Consider the following 12,691-nt stretch of genomic DNA (forward strand, 5'->3'; position numbering starts at 1 on the left):
CGTGCTGTTCTTGGGGCTGTATCTGGCGTGAGGTGATTTCCTGTCCGCACCGTGGAGGTCCGTGAGGGAAGGAGCGGGCCGCTAGTTCTCGCTGCCTGGCGTCGCGGTTTCCAGAGGGAGGAAGGGAGATGTCGGTTCCCCCGCTGGGCGGCGTGCACGGAGGCGGCGCTCGGCGTCTCCCGTGCCGGGAAGGAGCGATGGTGCCGTTGTCACGTAACGGTTACTGAAAGCCTGCTCTTTGGTATTGTTTTCCCCCAGGAGTGAAAAAAAATGGATGAAGTCGCTGGGGAATTGAAGCAAGCGCTCCCAAATGTGTGTGACAACATTCAAGTACATGTGGAAGTTCTTCAGAAATCAAACAGGTCTCCAGTCGGAACTTCACTTGTTGGAGCTTGTGTCCTGTTGCATTTTGACCCTGTGCCGTGCACAGCACTCTGCTCTGCCTTCTCTGTACTCTCCCATAAGTTTCCACATAGGTGTCTCTCCCTAAGATTGAACGAATCCATTTCTCAGATTCTTGTGTGTCATGTGACCTAGCCTCATAATCAAGTCATATTCTGGACTTGCTCTTATATAGCAGAGCCTAAAACCACGCACAATATTTCAGATGTGGTCTCACAAGTGGCTAGTAGACTGAAAGAATCCTTTGTCCTCAGCCTAAAATAAGCTTGGCTGTTACTGTAGGAGCAGATGACTCATTGCCATCTTGTTCCCCAAGTACCCCTTGGTCCTTTTTCTGCAAAGCTGCTTTTTATCTAGTTGGACTCTGGTCTGTACTTTTTACTGTGTATAGATGGAGGGAGGAGGTTTCATGTTTACTTTTGTTCAATAGATTGTTGTCAAACCATATCTTCAACCTGCAGAGGTCCTTCTGATAGGTAGCCCTGCTCTCTAGTATACTGAGGGTTTTCCCTGCTTTGATGGTATCCATGAACTTGCTGCAGTTGCTTTGATTCCTGTTGTCCATGGTGTAAATGAAGATGTAAAAACAGTGTGGGTCCCATTATTGCCAGCACTGCCCCACCTTTCCCAACTGATGTGCTGGCAGGTCTGCTTAGTCTTTGTACTTCTAATCACAGCCTTTTGAGCTGGACGGTTCAGCCATGTTGTCTCATTATCTAGTTCTTAGCTTACCAATTTGGCTATCTGGATGCTTTGGGAGAGTGTATCGAATATGTTGCTAAAGTCAAAGTGTAAAATATCCACTGCTCTCGTTTTGTCAAAATTAAAAGACAAGGATCTGTGAATCCACATGGGGAATGTATCACCAAAATTGCAAAATTAAGTTAAAGCCTTTCTGAAATCTTAAAATGGTGTTCTTTTTTTCTGTAGTTTTTGCCTCTTCTGCTGGAATTCTCCATATAGCATGTCCCCAGCCTGAAATACCAGCTGTCCTTAGACTTGAAAGCATAATAAAACTTCCAAGTAAAGTGTACCAAGTTCAGTTGAGTGGTTTGGCTATGGGTTTTTCTGCTTTTCCTAGTTGAAGTAGTCTGGGTGGTTTGTTTTGCGGGCTGGGGGAGAGGTTGTATGGATTTTGTTTTTTATTTTTGTGAGATGGAAGCTTTTTTCCATGTATGAAATAAATCACTTTTATGTTACTTCATACTTCCTTATAAATGTCAATGCCGTAAATAATGCTCTTTCTTTCTTGTTAGTGTGGCCAAGAAAGAAGATATCAGGATGAGTGTGTTGAAGCTGTTGAATAGACATAACATTGTGTTTGGTGATTACAAGTGGACAGAATTTGATGATGGTTTCCTTAACAACAATGTGCAGTCTGTGTCAATTGTGGATACGGATCTGAAACTGAAAGACAAACAGGTATTCACAATCAAGAACATACAGCTCTGTTCATATGCCTGTGAACTGGTTGTAGGTAGACTACTGAGAGCTAAAGGGCATAAGCAAGACAAGGTTTCTAGGATGCTGTAGTATCTTTAATAGGCAAACTGGTATAAGCGGGAAAAGGTGGCTGGTTTTGGACCTACACCCCTAACTAAGGTCTGAAACAGAAGCAGTAGGCTTCAAAGCTGTATGGACCAGAGCTGTAACTTTTTCATGTTATCATTAGGTTTGAATAATAGATACGATGTATTAAAATTCTTTCTATGTCTATTCTAGCCTATTGACTTGAGCAAAGGCAGTCTTTCTCTCCATATTTTTCATCTGAATGAAGAAGGACCAAGCTCTGAAAATCTGGAAGAAGAGAATGAGGATATCATTGCCGCTAATCACTGGGTGCTACCAGCAGGTACCTAGATGGTATTTCTGGAAGGTCTAGAGCACTTACAATGAAAAAAAGTCTTGGAAAAGCTAGAAGGCTTTGTTCTCCAATAGGGCGTGGCCTGTCTATTACTGTCTTGTGCTTGGGGAGGTTGTATTCTGCGACTGGGAGAGGAAGTACAAATTGGAGCTTAAGCTCAAAGGGAGCTGTTCTGAGACATTTCTGGCTCTTTTGCATGTTGTAAAAACATTCCTAACTATCCATTCTGGAAGTATTCAACCCGATACTTTGACATTATTCCTATGTTATTGTGGTTTATAATTGTTTAGTCTTTTTCTTTATTTATTCTTTCCTGAAAGTTAGAAACCAGCAGCTAGAAATGATTGATACCCAAATCACAATTAATTCTTTTTTTTTTTTGTCCTCTACATGTTGATGTTAAAAAAAATTGGGCTTAGAACCCTCCTCCCACCCCAACTTTTCATATCTCTGTATCTTGGGGAAATGTATGTCCGCCCCTTATTGCAGGTAGAAAGAATAGTATTTTTCCTATCATATTAAGAAATGAAGAAGATTAATTTTTACTCAATTATGTGAGGAAACAGAAGTTGTGAAACTCCTGAATTTGTCTGTTAGAAAGTAGTGTTTGCATTTTGAGAAAAAAATAACTCATTTTATTCCCCAAGTATTTTAACTGCTCTCATATATTTGTTCTTAATCCTTCATTTTAGTTAAGAATAATTTTAAAACTGCTTTGTGCTGCAGTGATAGATTACAAGTTCCCAGACTGATTTACCCTAAACAGGTATATAATGTATTGCTTTTGCAGCTGAATTCCATGGCCTTTGGGAAAGTCTTATCTATGAAACTGAAGTAAAATCACATGTAAGTTGAAAATGAATAACGATTAAAATTCCTTGAGGAGAAGAGTTAAAATGTAGTCTGTCTGAAGTTTGCTGCATCCCGTGAAGAAGTTATTTGGAAATCACCAGCTCGAAAAACCTTTATGTAATTTTTGATAGTTACATACTTCTTTGAAAAATACTTAACAAAAGTCAGAGCTGATGTTTTGAGATTAAACATCATATCTACAACGTATGAATATGTACTACTGTGAAGTCAGCTTTGCAAAAATCTGTTTCCCAGTGAAACTGGGTTCAGTGGTGCTTATGCCACAAATTATAAACAATTTCTTCATATGCATTGTCTTATTATACAGACGTCAGAAATTCAACAGCTAGAGGTGTTTTGACAGCAACATATAACAGCTCTTTCACTTTTGCGTTAGGCATATCAGCCTGTGTGAAAAAAACTATGGATGTTTTGTAGAACAGGGTAGAAATTCACTTATTAAAATACTGCACCTTGTTTTAAGGCTCATTAGTTGCATAGTTTTCTAGAAGGGAAGAAGAAAATTGGTGGAAAGAAATGACTTCAGAGAGGCTTAGAAAAAAATTATGCATCATTCTTTGAAATTGATTCTCTTTTTCTCCATTCTGAAAGTCCCAAAAGACCTGTTGTCTTTGGTGTGGCACTGATTACCTTGCAGTAAACTAACCAGGGAAACTAAATCACTTAAAGTGTTCAACTTATTGTGTGGTACACTACTTTACACCTGGTTTTGTCCCATTAATTGGTCCACTGTAACTATAGCTAATGGTCATGTAACAAAAGTGGTTATGACCATTATATCAAATGGTCATGTAACAGGCCAGGCAAAAGCTAATAGGAGTTTAATTATATGTTTCTGACAGCAGCTAGGTAGTTCATTGGTAGCACTAATGTCAGCCAGCAAGCACTGTTACTCTTCATACAAATCCCCATTGAATGATTTAAGTAGAGTGAGTTGGCTCCCACTTAAATGCTGGTAAAATATTTAGAAGAAACAAAGTGGTTTCATGGGGTCATTTTCTAGTTTGAAGATTCTGTGCATTCATCAAAGGTTGCGATGATAACTGCCAGTTTATAGAACTGTAATACTGGAATCTGAAATTTAATAATTGTGATGTAAAAACCACACATAGTTCAGATGCTCTTCGACAGCACTCACTAAGGTGTTTTTTGTGCTTGTTAAAAAAAATTACTTCTACCTGAAGTTTTTGAACACAAATAACTAATTCACTAGCTTGTTTATAATAACATAAATACAGTATTCTCACTTAAGACTTTATAACCATCTATAGTAAAGCAAAATATTACAATGGTTGTACTTATTTAATTTATAAGGTAAACAGTTAATACATCCACATTTGTCTGATTTATGGAGCTGCTTTCCAAATCATTGTGAAATTACAAGACTTTAATTATACTTACTGATGTACTGAATAACAGCAAGTTAATAACTGTTGACTGTCAGTGTATGTTGGTAGAAAGAAGTTAGAAGCAGCAGATTTTAAGGACTAAAATTAGAACTACTTAACTTTTGTAAAAGCAGTTGTGATGGATATTCATTCTTAAACAATTGAGCTAGCTGAGTATGGTTGTATTCTACAGACTGTAGTGGTTGCTGTGAATTTTCAAAATGTCCGTGTTGATATAATAATTGAAAAACATGCTGGAGGGAGTTCAGGTTTTTTGCTTTTGTGTAATTGCTACATCTTGGGCATGAGATATTGCAGGAATACTGTTGTCCTACTAGACATGGAGATCAAAAGCATATTACAGGTAACAACAATATAAAATAATATGGTATCAGGTGTTACAGGCAAAAATCAATGTAGATTCACTCCTGAGATTTGTATACATTTTGTTGAGAGAGTGCTCTACTTCCTAATTCTAGATTTTTCCAAAATGAACTAGTAGTATTTTGAGAAGCAAGCATTCAGGGAAATGCATGCAACTTCCCTTATTTGAAAGGATAACCAGTCTACAAAGTCCTCACAGTAACTGATACAAATGCTTTGGTGGAAAGGAACTTAAATGTGACAGGAAATGCTTTGGTGGGTTGACTACAAAAAACTGAACAAATATACAACATCTAAACAGGACCTGGAGTTTGATCCTTTGACTCGGTGTGCTTGGGCAGTTTGTGTTTTAAAGACACACTAGAAGTGGGATAATGGAAAATGAAAATAATTTCACTTTCTTAAAGGATTTCATTTATTCATGTAAAAGTTCTGGAAGTCCGTTTGTGCCCAGTACATGCTATGTTTTTTTTTCTGAGGGCAGGAAGGAAATTAATTTCCAGTCTTTGTGAGAGAAAATTTACCTATGACTAAATGACATAAGCCTATTTTGTTTTGGTCTTTGAGTATATAGTAGATGTAGTTAGAAGATTGCTTCTAATTGTATTTTTTAATATGTCTCTAATTCGTGTGTGTCTTTTTCTCCTCTATAATTAGTTACTTGATTATGTGACGACAACACTACTATTTTCTGACAAAAATGTTGACAGCAACTTGATATCATGGAACAGAGTTGTTTTGCTGCACGGTAAAAATTATCTGTCTTAAGTAGATTAATTTGCCATCTGTTTATACTTTCTTTCTGGTAAAACTTGTATTGCACTTCTGTGTAGTGAATTTAGATGATGCAAAAGCAGCAGAGAAGTGTTCTGTCTTACACAAACCTAGATTAAATTTAATGTCAGAATCAAATCAGTGTTCACAAGTACTGTTTTGCAGGAATTTAAATTCTAGAATTTACAATGCAGTTACAGTAGTTGGTTTTGATTTTTATTTTTTCTTAATTTTTATTTTTAAGTGATGCTGTTTTTTTTTTTTAATTAAGTGCAAAAAGTAATGCAGCTACCGAGAGCATTAGGAGCCATATATTTATTTATTTATTTGGAGCTCTAGGACTGCAGCTGAGTAAGCAATCTTCTAAAACTACGCTGGTGTTCACAATCATTGTTTTCGTGTTTTTATTCTACAGTTAATGCTGTAGTGAAATAAGGTAGTTGTAATGATGTTACATGTAATTAACAATCTAATGCAGATTCTGTGTAATTTATGGATTTGATTTCAAACCAGGCCCTCCTGGAACTGGGAAGACCTCTCTTTGTAAAGCGTTGGCTCAGAAGCTGACAATTCGGCTGTCGTACAGGTGATAATTTTTGGAATTTTATTCATTTAGTTTACTGTTGTTAATTGTTCTTTTGCAGTAGCCCAGATATTTAATTCTTACTATTAAGTAAGTGGTGCCAGATGCTAATGCTCATAGTTCTTTGCTAGCCAGGTGAACTATAAATAAAATTGATTCTGATAGAGACTGGTTAATATATTTTAATGTATTTTAAAATGCTTATTTATGCCCAGGTATATGAAAAAAGTTCCAGTGGTGATAAAGTAATTTGTCTGTGCTCACCTTGTACATCTATTAATATTAAAAGGCAAACCCTGCTATTTGTACTTTCATGTTCAAGAAAGCCTAGTTTTAATAGGTAGTCATTTTTGTGACCAGTTTGTTTTGAACTTGGGTTGTCTGAATGCCACAGTCTGCAGAGGTCAGTCTGTATATCAGGTGAGTAATAAGTTAACCTTAAACTTCGTAGCAGCTTAACAAAATTATATACATATATTTTAAAAGTTATATAAAATGTTAGGTGTAATATAATATGTAAATACTGGAGTGGATCTGACTCTAGGCCAAGCTGAATTTATGATAAACATGGTTGACATAATGTCCGACTGGGGTATTTTGTTCTAAGATTATCTATGCAGAGCTAAGTGAGCTTCTTGCTTTTATGTGTGTTCTTGCTATACTGAACAAAGCCTTACATGAACAGAAGAATGAGACCATTATCTTGGTAAATGTTACTTGAACTATATTTAAATAGCACCTGTTCTAATGAAGGAATCCTGATAGTAATTTAATATAAAAAATTCTAGTGAGACACATTTCTGGAAATGACAAACTCGAAACAGGTATTATGTTTTGAAAGGTAAGTAGTCTAGGGAGTAATTCACAGAATTCCAGGGTTGAAATGGGGAGAGTGAGATATATGGAAGTTAATGATATCACTGACTTTTATGTACAGTAGAGTTGATACTTCTTTTTCCCTTCATACTTTAGGTATAGGTATGGACAGTTAATTGAGATAAACAGCCATAGCCTTTTCTCTAAATGGTTTTCTGAGGTATGTATTGATGCAGCTAATTAAGTGGAATTTTAGAAATTACGCTGTTTCTGTTGAGCTTGTTTAATAAAATAAGTATACATACCAAAGATTACTCATGTATTTAAGAACACTTATATATTGGAAAGTTACTTTAAAAAAAAACAGGTAATTCAATTTTTAAGTATGGTAAGGCATGAAAAGTTGTGTGATAAGGAAATAGTTAAACATATGCATATGGTTTCTTTCTAGAGTGGCAAGCTTGTAACGAAGATGTTCCAGAAGATTCAAGAGTTAATTGATGACAAAGATGCCCTTGTATTTGTACTGATTGATGAGGTATGATTCTAATAGCATTGATGTACCTAAAATTTAGCAGAAAGCAAATAGATGGGAGGGAACTCTTAAGAGTGCTCGCTTTCAAAGATTAATAAAAGCATACTTATGATTTTTTGTAAGTTACGTAACTTTGTGCAACCTAGTGAATTTTAAATTTGACCGATGCAGATTTCAGCGATTTGTGAGTATGATTTAGCAGGCAAATTCTAGCTGAAAATGAATCTAAAACTTTCTTGGTGGAAATTCTTTTGCTGCTGTATGTTTATGGGTATTGTTTTAAACTTCAGAGTAGCCTAGGTTTGTATTAACTGTGCTCTTACGTATATTGTAAAGCTCTAAAAAGCATTATCATGGTTTGGTTCATTGTCATTCTCTTCTGGCTTGCATATGTAAGCACCTTAGTAAATGTGTACCTTATTAGCTTTGTTGTATTGGGGTTCCTACGGGGAAGCTAATTCTAAATTCAATGTATTCCTTATTCTGTGTGTCTTGTTCCCCCTTTGCTTGCGAAATTTAATTAATATTAACAGCTTCCATTCTCCAGTCAGGAATTTCACTCACTATACTTTACTTCCTTGACATTCCTTTCTCTTTCCTTGTAAATTCCTACTTAACAAAAATTTGGGAGGTGAAGTTTTAGATACCAGACATAGGGATCTGAAGGTACATTGGATTATTTGCTTGCTGCCAGCAGTCCAAATGTGCAATCCTTCATGCTTTTTTGGGGGGGGCGGTGGGGAGAGGAAGGTGGGGGGGGGGGGTAATATGGGCAATTTTTTTTTTTGGTTCTGTTTGTTGGTTTGTTTTTTTGTAGGTGGAAAGTCTCACGGCAGCCCGTAGTGCTTTCAAGGCAGGCACAGAGCCTTCAGATGCTATTCGTGTGGTGAATGCTGTGCTGACACAAATAGATCAGATTAAAAGGTAAACTCATTATTCCAACAGGAAAAATAATTGATTCCTGCTAAACCTTAATTCCTATTTAGAGTACTAAACCAAATTGGTTAATGAACTATTCTTTGTTAATCATGCTAACTGTGAAAAGAAATAGGAATAATCGAACAGAATATTTTGCATGTAACTGAGTGAGCAATCATATCAGATGGTATGCTTCCTTTAAAGCTAGGGAGAGATACAGGCCAAATAGCCATGATATCTGCTTGGAGAGAAGAATAAGATCAGTGAAGAATTCATTCATTATTTAGAGCTTCTGGATGTCAATTTAAAGCAGACTTGCACAACACATGGCTTAGAAGCAATCATTAATGATGCTTGGTCTGCTTTGTATGCTGGATTTAGTGCAGCCTACCATATTCAGTTTTATTCCTTCCACTTTTCTCCCCGTTTTGCTTGGCTCTGTTCATAGAAAGAAAGGTGCCACATATTTGACCCTGTCTTGTCGCTTAATGAAAGGTAAGTGGCTTCATCACACGTAAAAGTTCACAGGGTTCACCTAAAAATAGCTATGGTTAAGAATATTCTTTCGGTATTTCTTTGAGCAAGGAGATGGGTCAGAAACTATGCCAGTAGGCTCTAGATAGTGAATGTATAACCCTTCTAAGATAGGGTTAAAGAAAACTATGTACACTTGAGAAACTGTGTGCACTTGAGAAATAGTTGAAAGAACAGATTGATGATCACTGGCCAAGAGCTTCAGAAGCAGTGTAATTAAGTAATGGCTGCGAAGGAGATAACTATTGTACATGTGACCTAAAAGTCTGCTTTTATCTTGAAGGTATCCCAATGTAGTTATCCTGACTACTTCAAATATTACGGAGAAAATTGACATGGCCTTTGTAGACAGGGCTGACATAAAGCAATACATTGGACCTCCATCCACTGCAGCAATATTTAGAATATATCTTTCTTGCTTGGAAGAACTGATGAAGGTAATATTTTGAAAGCAAGACTCTAAAATGTCCTATTTTAATACATCTGACATTTTAATCATATTTCCTAAATAACAAAAATGCACAAAATTAGTTCCTTCTCTTTATTTCCGCTCTTACTGTACAAGTTAATTTTGAATGTATTTAAGTTTTTTCATACAACAGTGTATAATTCTTCTTTCTAGTGTCAAATAATATATCCTCGACAGCAGCTCCTGACACTCAGAGAGCTAGAGATGATAGGCTTTGTAGAAAATAACGTGTCAAGGTTAAGCCTTGTACTAAAAGAAATCTCAAGGTAAGATTCTGAAATTCTACTTTTTTGTGATATATGAGTTGTGGAATGATGTATTAAAGTAGTTGAATGTGGCTAGAGTTCTGAAACATCTCCACACATCTCCATTTTTTTTCTGGTAAAGTTACCGCAAAACCTGTCAGGGGACAAAAAGTAGAAGTAATCAGGATTTTCCAACATTTCTTAGTCTCGGATCTAGCTTGGCTTAGTATTCCTCTGGTTTCCGCTGTGCCCTTTGAAGTCCTCTTGACAAATTGCTGGCTGGATTAGTAAGATGCCTTGGTTTTCAGCGGATACGGTGAATTGTAATGCAGTTTAGCATAAATAGCATTGGCCTCATTTCTTGCTAAGAAAGTGTCTTAGAGTGCTTTGCTGCAATCTACCAAGTCAGCTTTTAGCATCGAGATGTAAGTGAGCAGAAGCAAAGGTGAAACGAGTGAAGTGCAAATGGACGGTGTTGTGATTTGCTGAATATGCTAGTAGAGCAAAATAGTCTTTCACTTCAGCATAACAATTCCTGAAACAATGATAATTATACTTGCAATATCAAGCAATATATTTTTCCAAGGTGCTGGTTTCTGTGGTACAAAATAAAATAACATTCATAAAGTTGGGAAAGTTTGTTTTCCTTCTGCTCTATGCAATCTTAACCAGTAAGGAGCAGAATAAAAGCAATGGTTTTCTCAGGCATAGGAGTTTGGGTTCTACATAGAGAGGTATTTGGAGGAGACAGAAACATATGTTAAGTAGGTGAGGTAAAGTGAGCAGTGTGTAACTGGTGGGAAGAAGGAGATAATCGGTAGCTGGGAGCTGCAGCCTTCAAAACAAAATTTTCAAGTCCTTCCAGGGTATGTCTATATACCATTTCAGTGTAGACATTTCCCCAAATTAATGAGATATGGCACAGTGATGTGAAGGGCATGATATAAGCATCAGCAGGCAAATGTGACTATGTTATTTCTGTACCCTTGCTTGCTTTTCTGTACTGTATAGCCTCCCATAGTCTGAAAGTGACCTGCTGAATTTTGATTTGAGTATTTTAGAGCAACTTATGTGAGAAACACAGAACACACTTCTTTTAAGAGTGGATATTTAGCAGTACTTGTTTCTGTTTTACTATAGAAGAAGTGAAGGTCTTAGTGGCCGGGTCCTGAGAAAACTTCCTTTCCTAGCACATGCACTTTATATTCAAGTAAGTTTATTATATTAATTATATTTTAGTTTGGTTTTGGACAAGTGGGAAGACATTTGGACACTGTACGAAGTCAAAGATTTGGCCTACAATCCCCTTTTAAGCTAAACTGCACTGTTGCTGCAGCTTTGTGGACTGGAAGAATTTTGCGCTTCCCATAATTTAAAATGAGGAAGACGTGTGGGATTGGCCTGTCCAACAGCATTCTCTTTTAATTAAATGTTGTAACAGAACATTGATATTGTTTCTCTGATAATGTCTTGCTGGAACAAAACCCTCTGCCACTTTATGAATTACATTAATTTGTTAAAACCTTTTTTGAAGCAAATCCACAGTAATAGCAATTGACTTTGCATAGCTTGACTTTGACTTTGCTGTGTTAGCTGGTTTAAAATAAACCTAGGGTTTTATGTTTTGTAGCATTTTGAAAATTTTGCTACATGGAAGTCAAATATTTCTCTTTTAAAAACTGATTTGTGTGTAAAATATTATGTATGCCTATTGCAGTAGTGTGTCTAACAAGATGTTCTCTTATTTTCAGTCCCCCAGTGTTACAATGACAACGTTTCTTCAGGCTCTTTCACTTGCAGTAGACAAACAATTTGAAGAAAGAAGCAAACTTGCAGACTGTGTGTGATACTCTCCTGTTTTATAGTTGTCTGTATTGTTAACACTGAAAAATACAATCTATGTGACTGCGATGCATCTGTTTGTAAACACCCTAAAACCCCTGGAATGTCTGCTCTTGTTTTTCAAAACTTTCATTAATAAACAATTAAGAAATTTTACAGCATATTTTTGAAAAGCTTTATTTCAGGGGATGTAAACCAAAATTCTTGCTAAAAGTCAGTTTTCATCTTTTGCAGTTATTAGAATTGGGCAGACTTCTGTTTCTTGTTTCTTAATCACTAACTTTCTGTCCATGCATCAGTTTTTATACTTCTGGGGTTTTTTATATTTTTAACAGCAATAAATGTTCAGGTTTTAGATCTGATACTTCTGCCGTAACTCTGTTATTGCTTCTGAAATCACAAGCATGAAACTGGGAAGCATTTGAAGTTCTCGGTGATGGCCCAGACCCTTTATAGTGACAACTCTCTATCTTGAAATTTATTATCAACTATTACTTTTAAAATTTCATTAGATTCAGAAGTTTCGAATCAAGAGATCACTTAATTGTATTTTGTAATACCACTTCTTTGTGAAATGCACTGACGTGAACCAGAACAGACCGTGTTTTCTTGTTGAAGAGTACAATGTGTAAGAAAGGTTCTTTAAAATGCATGAAATCTGGTTTTATTTTATAAACATGACATAGAAGTAACAAATAATCTATGGAGAAAAATATTTTGTAGTGCAAAAGCCAGGAAAATGTATGCATCCAGTTCCTAAAAGGAGCAGAGTCAACTTCTGCATGGTAAAATACATACCCTATATAATATTGGTTACAAAACTGTCAACTCTTCTTTTTCTTTTGTATTTGCAAGTATTTTACCTGCAGTCAGATAAAAGAATGAAATGTTAGGAGAGTTTCCAGATTAGAAGGTTATTTTTTCTAAAATGAAGATAAAATAGTGAATTGAAGATAATGATACATTACTGTTAATGTTAATACATGCTAGCTAGTGGTATTGGAAATAATTTCACGATAGTCCATTTTCTTACTTCCTTATTCGTATCTTTTAAATCAATGTTA

The 12,691-nt window shown here is 36.1% G+C and overlaps 1 protein-coding gene across 1 annotated transcript; it reads left to right on the forward strand.

Moving 5' to 3' along the window:
• Positions 1-180: 180 nt before the first annotated feature.
• TRIP13 (thyroid hormone receptor interactor 13) lies at positions 181-11,790 on the forward strand. Its single transcript, XM_065667153.1, has 13 exons — positions 181-362; positions 1,659-1,824; positions 2,125-2,254; positions 3,057-3,112; positions 5,569-5,659; positions 6,199-6,271; positions 7,241-7,304; positions 7,536-7,622; positions 8,437-8,543; positions 9,355-9,508; positions 9,694-9,806; positions 10,926-10,995; positions 11,537-11,790. Exons 1-13 carry the CDS (start codon positions 271-273, stop codon positions 11,630-11,632), a joined length of 1,299 nt encoding a protein of 432 aa, XP_065523225.1. The 5' UTR covers positions 181-270; the 3' UTR covers positions 11,633-11,790.
• The last annotated feature ends 901 nt before the right edge of the window (positions 11,791-12,691 follow it).

The sequence above is a fragment of the Lathamus discolor genome, chromosome 2 (assembly GCF_037157495.1).
Source record: "Lathamus discolor isolate bLatDis1 chromosome 2, bLatDis1.hap1, whole genome shotgun sequence".
Lineage (NCBI taxonomy): Eukaryota > Metazoa > Chordata > Aves > Psittaciformes > Psittacidae > Lathamus > Lathamus discolor.

Excerpts from the sequence above, each read along its gene's own strand:
- TRIP13 (XM_065667153.1), top strand. The coding sequence starts at position 271 with ATGGATGAAGTCGCTGGGGAATTGAAGCAAGCGCTCCCAAATGTGTGT. Across the intron at positions 2,255-3,056 it reads TCACTGGGTGCTACCAGCAG|CTGAATTCCATGGCCTTTGG; the intron begins GTACCTAGATGG and ends TTGCTTTTGCAG. Across the intron at positions 7,623-8,436 it reads TATTTGTACTGATTGATGAG|GTGGAAAGTCTCACGGCAGC; the intron begins GTATGATTCTAA and ends GTTTTTTTGTAG.